The sequence below is a fragment of the Taudactylus pleione genome, unplaced genomic scaffold (genome assembly GCF_031769625.1).
Source record: "Taudactylus pleione unplaced genomic scaffold, aTauple2 ptg000061l, whole genome shotgun sequence".
Lineage (NCBI taxonomy): Eukaryota > Metazoa > Chordata > Amphibia > Anura > Myobatrachidae > Taudactylus > Taudactylus pleione.
Window position 1 is genome coordinate 12,750,217 of NW_028284463.1, and position 19,448 is coordinate 12,769,664.

Genomic DNA, 19,448 nt, shown 5'->3' on the forward strand with positions numbered 1-19,448 from the left:
GCGAACTACTCGGAGCGATCGCAATTCGCTCGTTCGCCCAGCAAAGACAGCCCAGTGAAATGAGTGACAAGAGAGGCCGTTTGTGGGTGGTAACAGGGGCAGGACACTAATAACGGGGGAGTGGAGGTGCGAACGCAGGCGTGCTGAGTGTTTCAACGCCGTTTCAGAGGCGTGCGTAATTATCAGCCAGCGTCATAGTACACGTCACCTGCCTGTTATTTACACAGAAGTCCTCCCAGTGCTTGCGGTAGGGTAAGGAAACCACAAGTTCAGCGAGCCCTTCCGATGGTCCTCGATGTACCAATGTTTTAATACACTTTCTGGAGATGACGTGCGCTAGTGGGCATCTGTACATACGCTAATGGAAGTCTATAGACACAAAGTGATCGCTCGCCAAGACAAAGTGGGCGTGCTTATGCCTTTCTGAGCTAGCGCCTGCCATGCCGTCACTTAGAAAATATATTGTGCCACCATTTTGGTGTAGCCGGGGTCCACCTGTGGCCTTGGCCATGACTGTATTATTGCCATCTGGGGATGGGGAGCGGTTGTCACCGGCCCATGGAACGAAGGGTGAGTATAGGTCGGACATCTGTGAGACACTATCAGGCAGATGAGGTGATCACATTAATAATTTACTGGGATAGTTATCCTGACATGCCACCACCATCCGTTTCACCAGGGAGACGTTTGTCTAGTTCGGGAATCCCTATTTCGTTTTTGACTGAATTAGCCTGGGCTCGCTTAATTAGGGTATAGCGAACATGACCGTTACATTCGTCAATTAGTGTGTGCATTTCCGTTTACTGCAGTATCGCTTATTCTTGCTTGCATCTCTAAGGCATGAGAAAAAAATAAACTGGGTATTCCTAGTTCGATATCCCATCCTGTGACATCACCTGAGGTGGTTCTCTCGGGCCTTCGTGGCTAATAGAATCTGTCCCTATAAAGCGTATGGGATGTAGTTATAGTGACGGCGGATGGGATGCCGGCCGTCGATATACCGTCGCCGGAATCCCGCCAACGCTGATATCCCAAAGGAGATCAGGATACCACCGTCGACATCCCGAACCACCGGAATGCCGAAGGTCCAGGCCGGGTAAGTATGTGTGTTTCCCCGGGGAAGGGGGGGTAGGTTCTGGCACCCCCCCCCCGGGAGCGTTAGGTTTAGGGTGCGGGAAGGGGATGTTAGGGTTAAGCACCACCGGGGGAGGGTTCTGCCGCCGGTATTTCATACCAAATCCAAAGTGTACATCACATACAGTCAGTGGCAGCTGTCATTTTGTTGGTCAATATTCATGAGAATCCAACCTATCACTTATGAACCCATCAGCCATAACATTAAGACTACCTGCCTAATATTTTGCAGGTCCCCCTCAAGCCACCAAAACAGCATTGACCCATTGAGGCATGGAATCCACAAGACCTCAAAGGTGTCCTGCTGTCATTTTATAGAATGTACTTGATAAATAATAGCTAGAAGTTGATTGATTGCTATGGGAAACTTCTACACTTGTCCTCTTTAGAAGGTTTAAGACATTTTCTAAGGTAGGCTGTAATTTATGACTACATTAGAAATATCATGTAAGCATAACACTAATACCCCTTTTAGACTTCAGCCTAAAACCCGGGTTTTTGTGTGTGAACGCACAACAACCCATGTCTGGTGTAATTCTGAAAGGTGCAACCCGGGTTGACAGTCCCGGGTCCGCGACGCTGCTATCTAAGTGATTGGCCAGAGACAGTGGCGCTTGGAGATGAGATCATCACCAGGCGCCCACTGAATGCCCCGGATCACTGCAGTAACCCAGGTCACCCCCCTTGGTGTGAAAGGGGTAGCCCGGCTTCAAACCGTGCTCGGTGTCCCAGTTTGGACAACTGGGTTGAAGCTGGGATTTTCTATCTGAAAATGGTATAAGAGATTGGTTAGGAGACTAGAGGAAGTAAAATGTGCAAGGGCATATTGTTTCCCCAGCTACAAATACCTCCTGTCAATTGCATTTTCTTCTTCTACAAAAGACTGCAATGTGTGTTTGATGCGGTGTATAGGAGTGCATGGTCTGAGGCACAGATAAATGTTACAGATAACCTATAACTTGCCTAGTTAGGGTCCACCGACCTTATCTGACTCTGACATGCTTTAATTAAAACCGAGGTGAATGAGGTCATTTGTAGTGCCATATGTCCACCCCCCACTTTTCCTCCAACGACTCCACCAGGTACATAAACCTCGCTCCTGTGTAATTATACTGCGGGAAGCAGAGCCTCTGCTGGAAATAATTAGCTGCCATCTGCTGAGAGAAGAGGCCATCACACAGTATTCTAGAATTACACTGGGAGCCTTGTGTTAAATGACCAGGAACAGTTTCCCACATCTCTTCCTGACACCTCAGCAGTTTATGGCAACTTTCCCAACAATTTCAGGGAACTACCCACAATGGGGGACAGGCATCCAAGCATTTGTGACAGCTGGTGCGAAGGTAAAGAGACGCGTTACTCAGAGTCCTAGGGGTACCATTTTACTAAGATGCGCTTTTCAAAGTCGCCGTGACTGCTGCGGTTTCAGCGGCTGGATGTAAAAAGGGGTATCAGTATTAAATACAAAACACACCTGGTTACCCATTATTTCTATACAATGTGGCCATCATTATCGTTTCCCTACACTAAATTTAGTAACTTGAATTATGGGGTGTGCATGTGTAAAATGGTTGGTTGCACGGTTGGTGTAATGGTTAGCATTACTGCCTCATGGCACTGAGGTCTTGGGTTCGACTCCCACCACGGCCCTAACTGTGTGGAGTTTGTATATTCTTCCCGTGCTTGCATGGGTTTCCTCCCACAATCCAAAAATATACTTGTAGGGTAATTGGCTCTTGACAAAAATTAACCCTGGTGTGTATGTATGTAGGGACTGTTCAGATATTCTCTCCCTATATCCTTGTCATGCATTCTATGCAGGTAGTATTCATAACACGTCCTACTCTGTAAGAACCTACAAAACACACCTTAATGATTTATCTGGGTTAGAGGGGGAATTCCGCGCACCTGTTCTGGGCCTTACACTGGATGGATTTGGATGACATCAGATTATAAAACGTAATACCTTGAAGATTTAAACCTAGGCAATATAATCTACATATACACACACATACATATATATATATATATATATATATATATATATATATATACACATATATATATACACACACACACACACACACACACACAGCTATAAATATATATTATACTTTAACGTATGCTTTGGTTGTGATTACTTGCACAAGATGCATTAATGTGGTTTATCAGCACTATAGCTACATGACTCCAGTGGATGAGCATGCTTTGATTTGTAGTTCCACAGGCTGCCCAAGCCTGGTATAATATGTATGTGCAGGCATCATAATCCTGGACATGTACCTATCTGCCACATAATTGTTTTACCTTATATAGTAAGATAGTGAGGATTATATACAAACATTGCATGAAGGTACACATTTTGAATTAAACCACAGCCCCCAATCAGATACCTGCTTTCATTGTCTATCTTGCACAGATAAAATATAACTGCTGATTGGTTGGAATGGTTTAATACAAATTTGCGCCTACAACGATAGCAAGTTACCCACGGCCTCTCAGAGTTGGACTCCCAGACCCTCATAAATGAACACACGGCCCCACTGCCCATAATAACAGCAAATCACCATTGACTTTGCTTAATTTATTTTGCACATGCCGGAGAGGCCTACGAGTTAGGCTTCATATCTTTGAAATCACATACGATATCCATTTGTTCTCCACATAAAATCTATTAGGTGCATAGATATATATATATAAATTTACCATAGACCACTTTGTCGCTCGCCTTGTTTGTTAATAAGCTATTATTTCATAGAACCTGCAAAAAATATATTTCTGCTTAATTTATTAAAATGGCTGTGGTAACTGACTTCCAAACACCAGTGCAGCATGTCAGGTGGGAAAGGCAGGCCCGAATCCAAGTTCGTAGGGCTCTAATATATAAAACACATTGTATTTAATAAACTGTAAAGGCTTAAAAGTCCTCGTATGGATAAACGTTTTCACAGTTAAGAAACTGGTCAGAAGTAGGCAATTATGACCCGCCTCTGATTGTCAAACCAATATGAGTGCTTTTAGGCATCGAAACTAAGACTGGAGACCAAATAAAATGCAATATCCCACCCATAGAAGGGATTAAAGCAGTAGGTCAGCAAGACAAGATGGCTGGCCAATATTTCAAGTTCAATGTTGTCCTTCATGTCAATAATCTGCCTTCCAGCTGAAGGTTTCTTATAACCGAAAGGCTTTTGTCATTTCAGTTGGTCATAATAATGTCTCAACCCGTTCCCAGGGCAGGCACTCGTACAGAGCATGTTCAGCATAGCCGTTGTCACTGTACCACTGGTCTACCACAGGTTCTTCTTTAAGCTGTTCCCAAGTTGGATGGTGATCAGCAGGCAGGAACCATTGGCTCTCCATTATGGCAGGCTCCTGCTGGGCTACTTCCACATCGGGAGTGTTCACGACTGAAGCATTGATCCCTGAGGAGGGCATGTCTCCCTCCCACCACATTGATATCAAGGCCGTCTGCAGATCCAAGTCATCAAAATTGCTGTTCCTCACACTTCCATGCAAAGTGTCCTCATGGGTGAAGGGGTTTTCCCCGTTTCGTTCTTGGGCTGTCAGTGCTGGCAAAACAGGACTTGTTTTCTCTTGTCTGCGGTGCTGCTTGTATCCGCAGGAGGTACGCTGTGCTTGGTGGCTACTGGGGCGAGCAGATGTCTGGTAAGGGTGGTGGATAGGTACCTTGTTGTACCTAGGAGGAAAAAGGTGGGAAGCTGGCATCCGTCTCCTCTTCAGAACTCCATTCACAAACATATCAGCATAACGAGGATCCATCTGCCAGAATCCACCCTTCCCTGGCTCATCCTTGCCTCGTGGGACCTTCATGAAGCATTTATTCAGGGAGAGGTTATGGCGGATGGAGTTCTAAGACACAAAACAGGACAATACTTAAAATTAGTACACATCAAGGTACAGAACTGGCACAACTTCTGTCTTTTAGAACAGGGGTTCTGAGCTCCCATCCTCAAGTACCCCCAACAGGTCATGTTTTCTGGATTTCTTTAATCATCTACAGGTGAGTTATTTTTTTATTGCTGGGCCAGTAATTATCCCACCTGTTCCACAGGCAGAAATCCTGAAAACATGATATGTTGGGTGTACTTGAGGATTGGAGTGGAGAACCACTGTGATTTAGAAGTTCAATCAATTTATTGCAGAATAAATGTTTTGAGCGTACAATAGTGATCTTTTTCAAATACACAGTGGCGCTGATTCAGTCACACGCGAGTCGGCCACATTGTCTGCTCTGAAACAATTGCGCCCCAAGTAGGCTGCATCTACGCGGCCGCACCGTTCCTATCCATCCACTTGGGAAAGAAACCATCATCTAGGGTTGATCATCGATGGCTCACAACCATCAGTGGTGTGATTGCTATGGTGAGTGTTGTCACCATCGATGGGAAGCCATTGATTGTAAACATCGGTGGCTGATCTCCAATGGTAAGTGCCGGCCCTGCACATGTGCATAGGCAAACCATCGATGACCCACCACCCCTACCGTCAGTACGCCATACGAAGATGGAGAAGCTGCACCTGCCAGAGGGCTGGTACAAGTTTCGATGGTGCGTCTAAAGGCGCAACCCAGACGGATTTGCACCGCTGAAAGTGGGCGTCTCAGTTTTGAAGAAATCAGCCGCGGCATTGGCATCAAGATGCCGCTGTGACAAAAGACACAGCGTGACCGCGTCAGCGTGCGATTCTGAACCAGGCCCACCTGCGTCAGCCATCTATAAAAGAAAACAAATAGGAAATGACCCGGTCTGAAGAGTAGAGGAAAATTATAAAGCTGCCCTTTTCCTGCGAAAGAGACTTTAAGGATTTTACAAAAAGGACAACATTTTAACATTTTTTTACATCCCAAATAAATACTTTTTGGTAGAATATGTTGTAACAATGTTACAGCTGTCTCATCAAAGATATCTGCGCGGACGTTCCACCACTTTTATAAACCATGCTCTGCAAGGGTATTCAACATGCAGCCCTCCAGCTGCTGTGGAACTACACATCCCAGCATGCCCTGCCACGGTTTTAGCATGCCCTAATAGCCAAACTTTGGCAGAGCATGCTGGGATGTGTAGTTCCACAGCAGCTGGAGTCGGAGGGCCGCAGAAATATCCCAGCCCTGCGCCTATAGTATATCCATACTGGAGTCATGTCCCCATAGGCTAGGAGTGGGGAACCTTTTTTCTGCCGGGGGCCATTTTGATATATATAACATTATTCACGGGCCCAATGCGGCCACGCCCCCTCCGTGTGATGTCACACGGGGACAGGGCCACAATCTCCAGTGATTACAGCAATTCAGTCCTGAGGATGATCCGGGGAGCTGTAAGGGCAGTGGTGTGATCGTCTGAAGCGTCCTAAAGACGCTCCAGGCGGCACTACTGCATAGATTGTGACCACAGGTTGCCATTATAGGCACCCTGCTAGCCAAATGAGGCTAGCAGAAAAATGCTCAGAGGGCCAGACCAAATGACTCCGGGAGCCTTATACGGCCCCTGGGCCTGAGGTTCCCCATCCCTGCCATAGGCAATGTACATTTGATGGTCTGTTGCCTGGTTTTAAAACAAATTTCCATATACTGCAGATGAAAGGAAAGGTTTGGTAAATGTATAGCTAGAGATAGGCAACCTTTGGCCCTCAGGCTGTTGGTGATGCTCGTGGTTCCACTACAGCTGGAGAGCACTAGGTTGCCAACCTCTAGTCTAGTTAGTAGACCAATGAAAATTAGATGAATGATCCATCTCCTCTGGTTCCTCTCCCCACCCCCCATCTACCATCTCAGGTATCTCTTACGGCCAGGACAAAGTGTCCCATTATGCAGCTGTCTCTGATAGCAGGGAGGGGGCATACACTGGGTACAGACAAACACCTGCTACAGACCTCGCCAAGAGAGGAGGCCAGTCATGAATAATGCAGTGTGCCACAGACATATACTGGATTCCCACTAGAACATGTGCAGGTCATCCTGCTCTTCCTATAGAAAATTCCACTTACGCTCCATACGCAGGGAATACAGAGGAGTTCATGAGATACAATGTACAGACTCTGCGCGCTCCAAGGTTGTAATTAAGGGAAGGTAAAAAGTAAAATAAAATGGCGTCTGCCTCTGGCGCATGAAGGCCTGGTGCCAGGGCAGGCGCTACCATTAATTCAGACAGTTGCCTAAAGTGCCAACATTTGAGAGGAATCAAAAAACACTAGGAGATTGGCATCATGCCGCTCAATAATTTCAGCAGCCGAGAGCAGTCCTGAGCCTGTCCTTCCCCACCACTGCCTGCTGCACCCCCTACCGTCACACAGCTGAGAAGCAGTAGAGGGGAAGAGGGGAGCACAGCACATTAGGGTGGGGGTATCTAGGCAGTGGCACCTCGTGCCATTGCTGGCTGTGTGGCATATCCCTCATGTGCTTTTCCTCCCTTACTTATAGTATCATGTACTCCTAACTCCCCAATTGGCACCTAACACTTGGTTGCTTATGCCCTGCTGCTTGTGGTATGCAGCTATGTTTATAAACCATGCCCTTGTCCTGCATTGTTTTGTATTACTATTACTGTTTTTCTTGTGTGCTCATTTATGTACTGTGTAAATTGCTGCGGAACCTTTGTGACGCCATATAAATAAAGGATAATAATAATAATATCCAGGACTGAACACAGATGAGTCCTGCTGACTGCCATTGTCCATACTCTCTGCATAACACAGACAGATCAATGCCACCCACGTAAGCTGCAGCCACCACGTGCTGGTGTCATGTGCGGTGGGCACAGCTTGCCATGGATGTGAGAACACCTCCTGTGTCTGACCAAACGTAGAAATACTCTCATCTTGGTCACTTTACAAATTTATCCCCTTTTTTAACCTTTAAACCTATACAACTATACCTACACCTGCCATACCTCATCTCCCATACACAGACAACAAAGTTCCCCATTCATAGACAATATGTTACCATATCTCACATCTCCTCTCCACAGACAACAGAGGTCCCCATAGCTCATCTCTTATATACAGACAACAGTGGTCCCCATATCTCACATCTCCTCTCCACAGACAACAGAGGTCCCCATACCTCATCTCCTCTCCACAGACAACAGAGGTCCCCATAACTCATCTCCTCTCCACAGACAACAGAGGTCCCCATACCTCATCTCCTCTCCACGGAGGTCCCCATACCTCATCTCCTATCCACAGACAACAGAGGTCCCCATACCTCATCTCCTCTCCACAGACAACTGAGGTCCCCATACCTCATCTCCTCTCCACAGACAACAGAGGTCCCTATACCTCATCTCCTCTCCACAGACAACTGAGGTCCCCATACCTCATCTCCTCTCCACAGACAACAGAGGTCCCTATACCTCATCTCCTCTCCACAGACAACACAGGTCCCTATACCTCATCTCCTCTCCACAGACGTCCCCATACCTCATCTCTTCTCCACAGACAACAGAGGTCCCCATAGCTCATCTCTTATATACAGACAACAGTGGTCACCATACCTCATCTCCACAGTCAACAACTATGCAAAGATAATAGAGGTCGCCATACCTTATCTCCCATACACAGACAATAGAGGTCGCCTCAGCTAAGATTTAAGCTGTCTAAAGGGAGGCAGCAATTCTACATGTTCACAGATCTTCCATATATCTGAGCATACTGTGGTTTCATACTACTCTGGAGTCAATTGGGCTGTGATGTAGTGGTGACCATCAAGGCCTCTGCTATCGATGGTTTGAATCCATCAGTCAGAAATCATCGAATCGATGGTTTGTGTTTCACACATGTGCAGACGATGCCCACGCATGCGCAAAACGCAGCTGTGTTTCACCATCGGGCTCAGCCACTTCTATTATACCATCGGTGGCTGGTAATCGATAGTGAGAACTTAAGAACTTATCTGCTACTGGAGATTGATGAACGTGCCCATTACCTCCAGTCCCAACGTAGGTTTATATATAAAAGCAGATGCATAATAATGCATGTACAAGTCTTACCTGCCAGCTGGGGTCAGCATGCCTGTAGTAACAGAAGTTTTGGGTGATCCAGCTGTATATGGCGGATAGGGTCAGTTTCCTCTGCTGGCTAGCCTCCATGGCCATGCAGATTAGACTGGCGTAGGAGTATGGCGGTTTAACATTGGGATTTGTTCTATAATCCACCTCCTGGACGGAGCTAGGAGCAGACGCTGTAGGCAGAGAAGGCCAGACGTTGGCCCCAAAGGCAGACCTCTGTTTTCCCACGCAAGGAGCCTGGCAGGAGGGAGTATCTCCGGCTGGGGGGCTGCACGGACTGTGGACTTTGTGAGCAGAAGAAGGAGGACATGAGGTGGAGATGAGGGAAAAGTCTGAACTTCGGATAGAAAAGTCCTGAAGCCACTGTAGGTTGGTTAAGCTGTCATCCTCTCGGAAATTGTCTTTCTCCATGAGGGACAAGGACTGGTGATGGGCAGAGAGGACTGGCATGGTCCTAATGACAGATCTGCAATGGGAGACAAGTAATATGCACAGCTGATCACAGATGCTATCCCAGAGAGAGATCTAGGTGATTATAAATGTACAGAAGTAAAGTTTCAAGTATTAGACATTACTACAGTAAGCTGGCTCACTAGTACTGGGGGAACTGCAAGTTTCAGCATACCCATGGCCATAAAACACAGAGAATAAAACTATGGCCTCCAGCAAGTGTCTTAATGTCCTTTTGATATGATTGGTAGCCTTGATCAGTGAGCTACTATTTATACACAAGGTCACGTAGTAGGGTTAATGTTTTACTGCATGGACAAAAAAAGACAGCAGGAGGGAGGGTTGGCTGCATAGGACAATGGGTGGAATCTCTTGGAAATAAAATTGATCTCTAACAATTTAACTCCAAAGCTGCTCAGTTAAAGCTACATTATGAAATGTAACAATGGCGGCCCTAACACAACACAAGGCAAAACCAAAATTCTTACTGTAATCTTCCATATTCCTATGTGATACAGGGGTCTATTTACTAAGGAGTGTTAGGAGACAGAGTGAAAAGTGATAAGGTGTCAGCCAATCAGCTCCCAACTGTCACTTTTCAAACACAGCCTGTGAGATGACAGTTGGAGCTGATTGGCTGGAACCTTATCACTTTTCACTCTGTCTCCTAACACTGCTTAGTAAATAGACCCCACAGTAATAAAAGGTGCCTAATAATATTCAGGTGACGGCAGCGCACTCCTGCAATGCTCGCTCGCCTCGTGTTTGCCTATTTGCTCTCCATTTAGCCGCCTCTTCCCTAATGACAGTAAATATAGCAGGATAATGTCCCCCAGTGGGCACTGTAGCAGCAGCATCACCTCCCACAAGACCTCGCCCCAGAGGCTGTTTGTTCAAACGTGTTCAGAACAAATAGCGCTTGTTCCTGCTGCCTGCCGCTGGGTCACCCAGGGAGCTTTGTTACCTATCCAGATAGCAACCCTTTCATCGCTGATAGCCCGCAAGCCACTACAGCCTGCAGTATAGAGGACATAATGACACCCAGCACTGCCTGCTCCTGTCCTGATAATCTGCAGTCAGGAGATCGCTTTATATTATATTATAAAGAAACCAAGCACTGTCCGCATATGTACAGTATATATTAACATGAATTTAGTATTACATTTGTGCAATAGTGTTTACGTAGTTGGCCTATTTGTGGCAGGGACACAGTCTCAGGAAATGTCTATACCTGTTGCATTATTCAGAAAATCTTACTTAATATAATTACCTACAAAAAAAAAAAAAATCTCTTTTTGTTGTTTTCAATGTTTGCCAATTAAAGATATGTATCATAAATATCACTGTATACAAATACCATATCTCACCCAGTCCTCATAACACCATACACATTTCCAGGGACACTGCTGCACCTGAGTACACAGTCTACGTGGGTATTCGGTCGACTTGTTGACAGAATGCCGACACCACAATATTGACAGTTTCTGACTGTCGCCAGTCAGAATGTCGACACGGTCAGTAGGTCGACAACCAATAAATGGAACACTGCACTACAACGGTCTATTGCCCTGGGTGGTTATAATATATTTCTGCATTTCATACTCTTCTTCAGTGAGTAGTCATTTATAAAACGCGTATGATAGGAAATTATAGACACAACTTCATTCAGTATATACAGTAGGAGGAATAACTGAATAGGGACATTTCTGGGGACAAATCTATAAAGGCTGGTAGTGAGCCTGTGGATCCAGGACAGGTGGTAACTCAGTAAGATGCACGTTACACACAGCTCTGTCTGGCGGTGTCCTGCCCTCAGTGTTACCTTCTCTGTCCTGTGACAGCTGATTTGCAGAAGACAATCCCCGGGGATGTGTGTGGCAGGATCAGATCACCTGGCAATTTGATCAGGATGCAGGAGGTACAATAGCAGAAAGCAGGCACAGAACACTTACTAAGCCTGCCCATCCATAATATGCCATGCCCTGTATATACACTATATCATCCCAAGATAGATAGATAGATAGATAGATAGATAGATAGATAGATAGATAGATAGATAGATAGATAGATACATATGGACACATACATATCTATCTATCTATAGATGGACGCATAAATATTTAACCTATGCCATTAAATGGCAGTCTCATAATAAACTAATAAGCCAAATAAATGTTCACATTAGTGAAAAAGAATAGTTCCAATATCCAGTTCATTGGCAATATACACAATATTTACAATATTGCCTAATTAAATGAGATGTCAGCAACCGAATATTAAATATCACATACATACATACATACATACATATATATATATATATCTGCGGCACTCACAGGACCTGGTAAGAAAGACTCAAGACTCCAGATGGTCTGCGAAGACCATCTGGAGATGTGAGTCTTTCTTACCAGGTCCTGTGAGTGCCGCTTTTTTCCCATATGTATGCGGTTATCTAACCATCAGAGGGCACCCAGGCAAGTATTCCCTGTATGGTGGAGTGCCCGCATTTTATATATATTATACACATGTATCACAACACCATGCCATGGAGGTCTGTGCTGATGTATAACATATACAGGGACTATATAGAGTTATATAGAATCTGCATAAGGCAGCCCTAAGACACCCCCTGCAGATCAGCAACACCACCTGGGCTATGTAAGGCATGAAGCCTCCTGGACCTAGGACCTTGACCATGCTTGTGCAGTACTGGGAATATGAAATATGTTAATGGAGGCAGAACTTTGTGGCTGGGGAACAACAAGTCCCAGCATACCCTGCCAGCCTTCCATGCTGGGACCCGTAACGGTTGCTGAGGTGCAGTGGCTGTCAGGAAGTCATACACCTGTGGGCAGCCAGTCACCGCTGTAGCGCTATACGGTTGAGGACAAGCAGCAGTCTTACCTGTGAGAGCCGGGGAGAGGGATCAGCGGCTGCAGGACGATGTGCGGTGTCCTCCGTGCCCCGAGCTGCGGGCTCTGCCGCTGCCACCTGACCTCCCACCCGGGAGGCTGCTCAGCCCTTTAAACAGATCCCTGCAGCCCGATTGGCTGTTGGTTGCCAAGTACCCTTTATCCCCGCCGACCAATGAGATCGCAGGGATTCTCAACCGTTTAGGGATAGTCTGCAAACTCCTCCCCGATGCTGCTGCAGAAAAGATGCCCCCTGCCCTTCTGCAGTGTTTGCTGTCTGTCCATTCACTCTTCCCTGTATATGTCTTGTCAATGTGTGCACACCTTATATATACATACATATATGTACATCTACACAACACACACACTAATATATATATATATATATATATATATATATATATATACACATACATACACTCAAGGACGTAACCAGGTATTTGAAGGCCCCATAGCAAAAGTTTGTAAAGTTCCCCTATGTACCACCCAATGATGAAAAAGCTCTGAGCCCCATAGCAGCTGCACCCACGATAAAAGTTATACAAGGAACAGTCAAAAAACACATATATACAGGTTGGGTATGGAATCCCGGCGGTCAGGATGCCGCTGGTCAGAATACCGTCATCCCGATAGACTAACCCTCACCCCTAACCCTCCCCCCTTAGTGCCTAACCCTAACCTCCCCCTAACCCCGATACATACCTTCGGGATGCGACCATCAGCATCCCGTATGCTGGGATGCTGACTACATCCCCATATATACATATTATGTACACACACATACATTACATATATTACAGTTATACAGGGGATAGCCAGTATATGTGCGTGTGTGTTTCTGTGTGTATAGACACACACATGTGCTTCTTACAATATAGTTTATCCTTTTTTTTTTTTTTTACATTTAACTGTAAATCAAATGTTATTACATGCATATATGGGAACTCAAGCATTTAAACTGAGGTGCTAAAAGTCATGGGATAGGTACCCAGAATCGTGTAGGACCCCCTATAGCCCAGCGAAGTGCAGCAACTCGACGTGCCACCGATTACACAAGTGGACAGAAGATCCATGGTGACCCATGCCGCCTGGATAGCTTCCCACCGCTCCCTGATATTTGTAGGCACAGGATCTTGGGTGCAAATGGACCTCCCCACCAACGTCCCATAAATGCTCAATTGGATTCATGTCGGGTGAACGTGGTGGCAGGGCCAGTGCTACCATTAGGCAGCCGCTTAAGGGCACCAGTCACTGGAGGGCGCCGCTGAGTCCACAAAAAAAAATTATGAATGGCATAATTCATGACTGATTGGCATATAATGAATTTGTGGCAGAGTTGTGTGGCATATTATGAATTGGCGGCAGTGTTATGAGGTGCATTATGATTTTGGCGCTCTGCTGTGTGTAATATTCTATATAGTATATTATGAATTTGGGACACCGCTGTGTGGCATGTTATTTAACTGAGGAGACTGATGCGTGGCATATTATGAATTGGAAGGAGCAGGGGCGGTTGGTGAAATGTTGCCTAGGGTGCCCGGAAAAGTTGCACTGGCCCTGCGTGGTGGCCACACCATTCATCAGAACTTTCCAGAATGCTCCTCAAACCAGTTCTGGACAACTTGGGACCAATGACACAGTGCATTATCCTGCTGGAATATTCCATAATTGTGGGGGTATATGAAGTCCATGGTCATCAAGCAATGCAACGTAGCGGTCACTGCTCAATTACGTGTTCAGACGGACCAGCGGACCCAACCCATGTCCCTTGAACACACCCCACACAATTATGGAACCACCACCAGGCTGCAAGGTGCCTTATTGACAACTGGGGTCCATGGCCTCATCGGGTCTGTGCTACACCCGAACTCTACCATCAGCCTGAAACAACTGGAACCATGACTCATCAGACCATGTCACATGTTGCCAGTCCTTCAGGCTCTAATTAGCAGTGGCGGGCTGGGCCGGGGGGCAGGGTGCCATGTGCCCCCCGGGCCGCAGCGTCATGCGGGCCGCGGGCCGGTGCAGTCTGTGTCCCTGTGACACAGACTGCACCGCGTGTGTAGCGCTGACCGGACGGAGTTCGGACAGTGCTACACTGACAAACACACAGCCGCCGGCTCCGGCAGCTGTGTGTTTGTTGTGAGCAGCAGCCAATGAGAGTCTGTCAGACTCTCATTAGCTGCTGCTGCTCCCGCTGCGGGAGCCGCTCCATCTTCCGGCTCCTGCATTGGGCAATGGGAGAGACGTCATGATGTCATATGACGTCTCTCCCATAATGCAGAGCGGCCCGGCCCGGGAGGACAGACGGAGGAGCAGATGGCGGCGGCGGGAGCGGGGATTGTTTTTCTTTTTGTTTTGTTTTTTTATATTATGTGTCTACTGGGGGGGGGTCTGGCACTACTGGGGGCACTACAAAGGGGGGGACTGCTACTACTGGGGGCATTACAAGGGGGGTGGGGGACTACAACTACTGAGGGCACTACAAGGGGGAGACTACTACTACTGGGGGCACTACAAGTAGGGACTACTACTGGGGGCACTACAAGGGGGAGGGGACTACTACTACTGGGGGCACTATAAGGGGACTACTACTACTACCACTGAGGGCACTACAAGGGGGGTGGGGGACTACTACTACTGGGGACACTACAAGGGGGGTGAGGGACTACTACTACTGGGGGCACTACAAGGGGGAGGGGACTACTACTACTGGGGACTACAACTACTGGGGGCACTATAAGGGGACTACTACTACTACTACTGGGGGCACTACAAGGGGGGTGGGGGACTACTACTACTGGGGACTACTACTACTGGGGGCACTACAGGGGGGGACTACTACTACTGGGGGCACTACAAGGGGGGGACTACTACTAATGGGGGCACTACAAAGGGGGGGGACTACTACTACTGGGGGCACTACAAGGGGGGGACTACTACTGGGGGCACTACTGGAGGCCTGCATAAGGCTGTTCTCTCCTGTGGCACACGGGGACACTGCATATGGGCACTACGACAGGGGGCTGCCCTAATCTTTATTTTTACCTTACATTAATCCCATATGGACCCGCCTTCTCCCTGGAACACTTGAGGGGGGGGCGCCGTAGCACGCATATTCTGGCTACACGCTACTCCTCTGCCAGGGCCGCCTGCATGCATTTGCCCCCAGGCTAAAAGTTGCCAGCCAGCCCCTGCTAATTAGTGACGTCACAAGCTCAGATGAGGCACTGTGTCCGGTGTCGTTGGGTTAACTGGGGCTCTCTGGTGGGTCTTCTGCTCTCATAGTCCATGGAAGCTAAAGAACGCTGCACTGACCTTCTGGATATTCGCCCGGTACCTCCTGCATTGGATGTGGATGTGATTTAAGCCAGCGTTGCTTGTCTGTTACCACGGATAATTCTGGCCAGACGCTGCTGATCACGATCATTAAACACCCGTGGTTGGCCACTGCGCTGTCCACCGCGGGTGGTAATGCCTTCCATGAGGTATTCCCGGTACACACGTGACACTGTAGATTTAGGAATATTGAATGTCCGCACAACTTTGGAAATGGAATGTCCCATCATGCCCAGTGTGACCTCTAATAATTCACGTCACCTTGCGCATGAGCAGCCAGTCCGGTGTTTAAACTGACTCACGAGATGTCGTATTACAACTGATGCAGGTCTGGGCATTTCCAAGACGTCAAAGTATGGTGACACCACCTACCATTACCATTACATGCACAATGGATTTTGGCAATTCAGTGTACATACAAATCAGGGTCTCCAGCTTCCAAGATTTTAGGATGAAACAAGTTTTACTGGTAATTATAAAGAATAATATTGACTAAACGTTGTTAGTACCCTTACAATAAAAGTAGGATTACAAGGCCTGGGAGCCATAAGAAAAATACACTGATGCCTACAGCTGTGCTACGCTTCTCAGGGCCCGATTCAGAGATTGATGCAATGGCGCAATTTACGCAGATTGAGCAATTGTCAGCCATAGTTGCGCAAGTGTGTGAGCCGCACTGCGCATGTGCAGAGATTGAATTGCTATTACGCTTGCGCAGAAAATTCACTCGCAAAGTGAGTGATAGGTAGTCAGAGTTTTGGAGTAAGTACCGGGAGGTGGTTAGAGAAACGCAGGCACGTCTGACCGTTTAAACACTGTTTTCTGGGTGTCCATAAATTAGCCGCTGCGTCCTTGCTCTGAGCAGGGGAGCCCTCTGCGTGTCTGGAGACCCACTGTGCCTGCGACAGCTGATACTTGCTCAGGAGGCTGATGGCCACCTGATCCGTGTTCCATGTTTCTGGCGTTTCCGGTTTTGTGCGTAAGCGGCAGATGTGCGATGCTTTCAGTGGCCGCCTCTCAGCATTGGATGGCGGGTGAGTCATTAGAATATATTCGCAATGACTGCGCAGCGGCGATTGCATTAGCGTGCATCTCTGAATCAGGCCATCAGTGTACTATAAAAGCGATTCCTTATGGCGTATATACTGTGTATTGTGTGTGTGTACTTGTAACCAATCAGAGCATTAGAATGCTCACAGCAGCACAGATTATCTCAGGAGATGGGTTCGCTGGTCTTGTGGGAGGCAATGCTCTGTCCTATTGTACAAGCGAATACAGGCTGGGGCGGGACATAACATCACTGGGATCCGGCAATGCAGTAGGCCTCCCATAGTCCACACTTAGCTCTTGTCTGCCTGTACAACAGCTAACAAGTTGTTGCATACTCCAATGCTGTACAACCATTCGTCCAATGATGGTTTCTAACCATTCAGCAGATAACCATCATGCTTTGCTCCTGCAGGTCTCCCACTGATGGCAAATGTAGCCACCACCAGAGAGGTGTGCGGTCTGGCCGCTTGGTGACCCGATTCGCAGCCAACTGCATGCATCATCTTGTGGCAAATCCTGGAGGTGAGGATTGAAATGTAGGCGAGTATGTAAATCATGTCTGCCCTGGGTTGCCCAGTGCGTGATAACTACTACTTCTGCTGGGAGTCTAAGATCCCATGGGGTTCTAGACAAGAAGCTGGTTTGGTCCCTTCTGCCCCATCTGTTTTGCAAAATAAATAAATATAAAATATATATATATATTTGGTTATAGTCAACTCAGTGAAACAAAACATAGCAAAACCATGAAAACAGTCAGAGTAATCTAGGCCCATCGGTAGGAACCTAGGGTGCCTAATGGATATCTGGCTCTGCTTCTAATCACAAATGTGATGACCAGATCAAGACCTTCTGCTAGGCATATTCCCAATCAGCAAGTGGGATAGGTCAGGCATATTCCCCAGGCAGCAAGTGGGAGGGGCCATGCATAATACCAGGCAGCAAGTGGGAGGGGCCAGAAGTCAGACTATCCCCAGGCAGCAAGTAGGAAGGGCCATGCATATCCCCAGGCAGCAAGTGGGAGGGGCCAGAAGTCAGACTATCCCCAGGCAGCAAGTGGGAGGGGCCAGAAGTCAGACTATCCCCAGGCAGCAAGTGGGAGGGGCCAGAAGTCAGACTATCCCCAGGCAGCAAGTGGGAGGATCCAGAAGTCATACTATCCCCAGGCAGCAAGTAGGAGGGACCAGGCATCTCCCCAGACTGCCAGTGGCAGGGGACTCTCAGTTTTTTCTTTGATTTCCATTTTTCTTTTCTAAAAAACTCTCTCTAAATACGCTGGCATGCTGGCATGTGTGTCTTCACCGCAAATCACCGGCATATTGGCGACCCACCCTCCAAGTAATCTTGCCGCAATATTCTGCCACTCAAAAGTCACTGGAAAATCGCAGGTCATTACATTTCCCTCTATCTCTTAGTAACATTTATTTGATACAGCTCAGGACAGAAGTCAGTGTAACAGTGCTGTCTACAACGCTGAATTATGGATTTTCTATCATTCTTAGCAGTTTTTCTAAATTTAAAAGGGCAAGGGGCCCCCTCTAGTGTCTGTCACATAGCACTACACTAGCAGGAGGAGCTCAGGCTATAATGACCTGTGGTGAGAGGTATTATAGTACTGGAAGAATTGGACGTCTCTCAGTGCAATGTTGGGTACACACACAGAGATATATATAGAATGTCTTTTATGCAAGTTAATCAGGCATATGGATGGAAAGTGAGGAAGAGTTACTTCAATCTTCAGCAAAACAATTCTATTCAAATAACAAGCACATACAATGATTTAGTCCATTTCATTCTCTATGTAAAAGTGATGATTTTATTACCTTAATAATTTTATTTTAGTTGAAAAAAACAGAAAACTGGTGAGAAATAAGTAACAATGGAGCTTGCACCAACCAGTTAGCTCCTAACTCTGTTACAGGCAGTCTTTGAAAAATGACAGTTAGGAGCTGATTGGTTGGTACTTTAACTCCATCCATTTTCTCTCTTTCCAATGCTTAGCCCCCCAACAGTTGCCTACTCTTCCTGAATTTCCAGGAGACTCCAAAAGTTATGGCAGTTCTTCCGGCTCCTGTGTAGATTTCAGGCAGTTGTTGATCAGTAAGGAACTGAAAAATGTGGGGTGCACACAATTAGTGGGGTCTTCCTAGTGACTGGCGATCGCCCTCAGATGGTGAAACCGCAGGATGCATATGAAATTAGGAAACAATAAATAGGCCCAAGTATAGCCTGTGACTTGCGGGGGGGGCTGCCATATTGGTTACTCTGTTGAACAATGACGTATTATAAAATAGACATTTGCCTTATTTACCAACAAATACATTTTTATAGCAATTGCGTGTCATGTCCACAGAATAGTTTTTATTATATAGCATTTGGACTGGCGAAAGAGACTTCTGCCTGAATTCAGGAGATGATAAGCAGGTTACTAGGTATGTTATTCTGGCTAGATATTAAAGGAAACGCGGTTTTAGTGTATATTGCTCACTTATTAAGGGGCATCCCCGTGCTCTGTCTAGAGGGAACGGCTGAGAGAAGATCT

General features: G+C 46.8%; 1 protein-coding gene across 1 annotated transcript; it reads right to left on the reverse strand.

The window, feature by feature from the left end:
• Positions 1 to 3,703: 3,703 nt before the first annotated feature.
• Positions 3,704 to 12,594, reverse strand: LOC148535061 (forkhead box protein J1.2-like). Its single transcript, XM_088464927.1, has 3 exons — positions 12,513 to 12,594; positions 9,141 to 9,624; positions 3,704 to 5,007 (listed from the first exon to the last, which is right to left on the reverse strand). The coding sequence occupies exons 2-3, from the start codon at positions 9,606 to 9,608 to the stop codon at positions 4,342 to 4,344; spliced, it is 1,134 nt and encodes a 377-aa protein (XP_088321053.1). The 5' UTR covers positions 9,609 to 9,624; positions 12,513 to 12,594; the 3' UTR covers positions 3,704 to 4,341.
• Between the last annotated feature and the right edge of the window lie 6,854 nt (positions 12,595 to 19,448).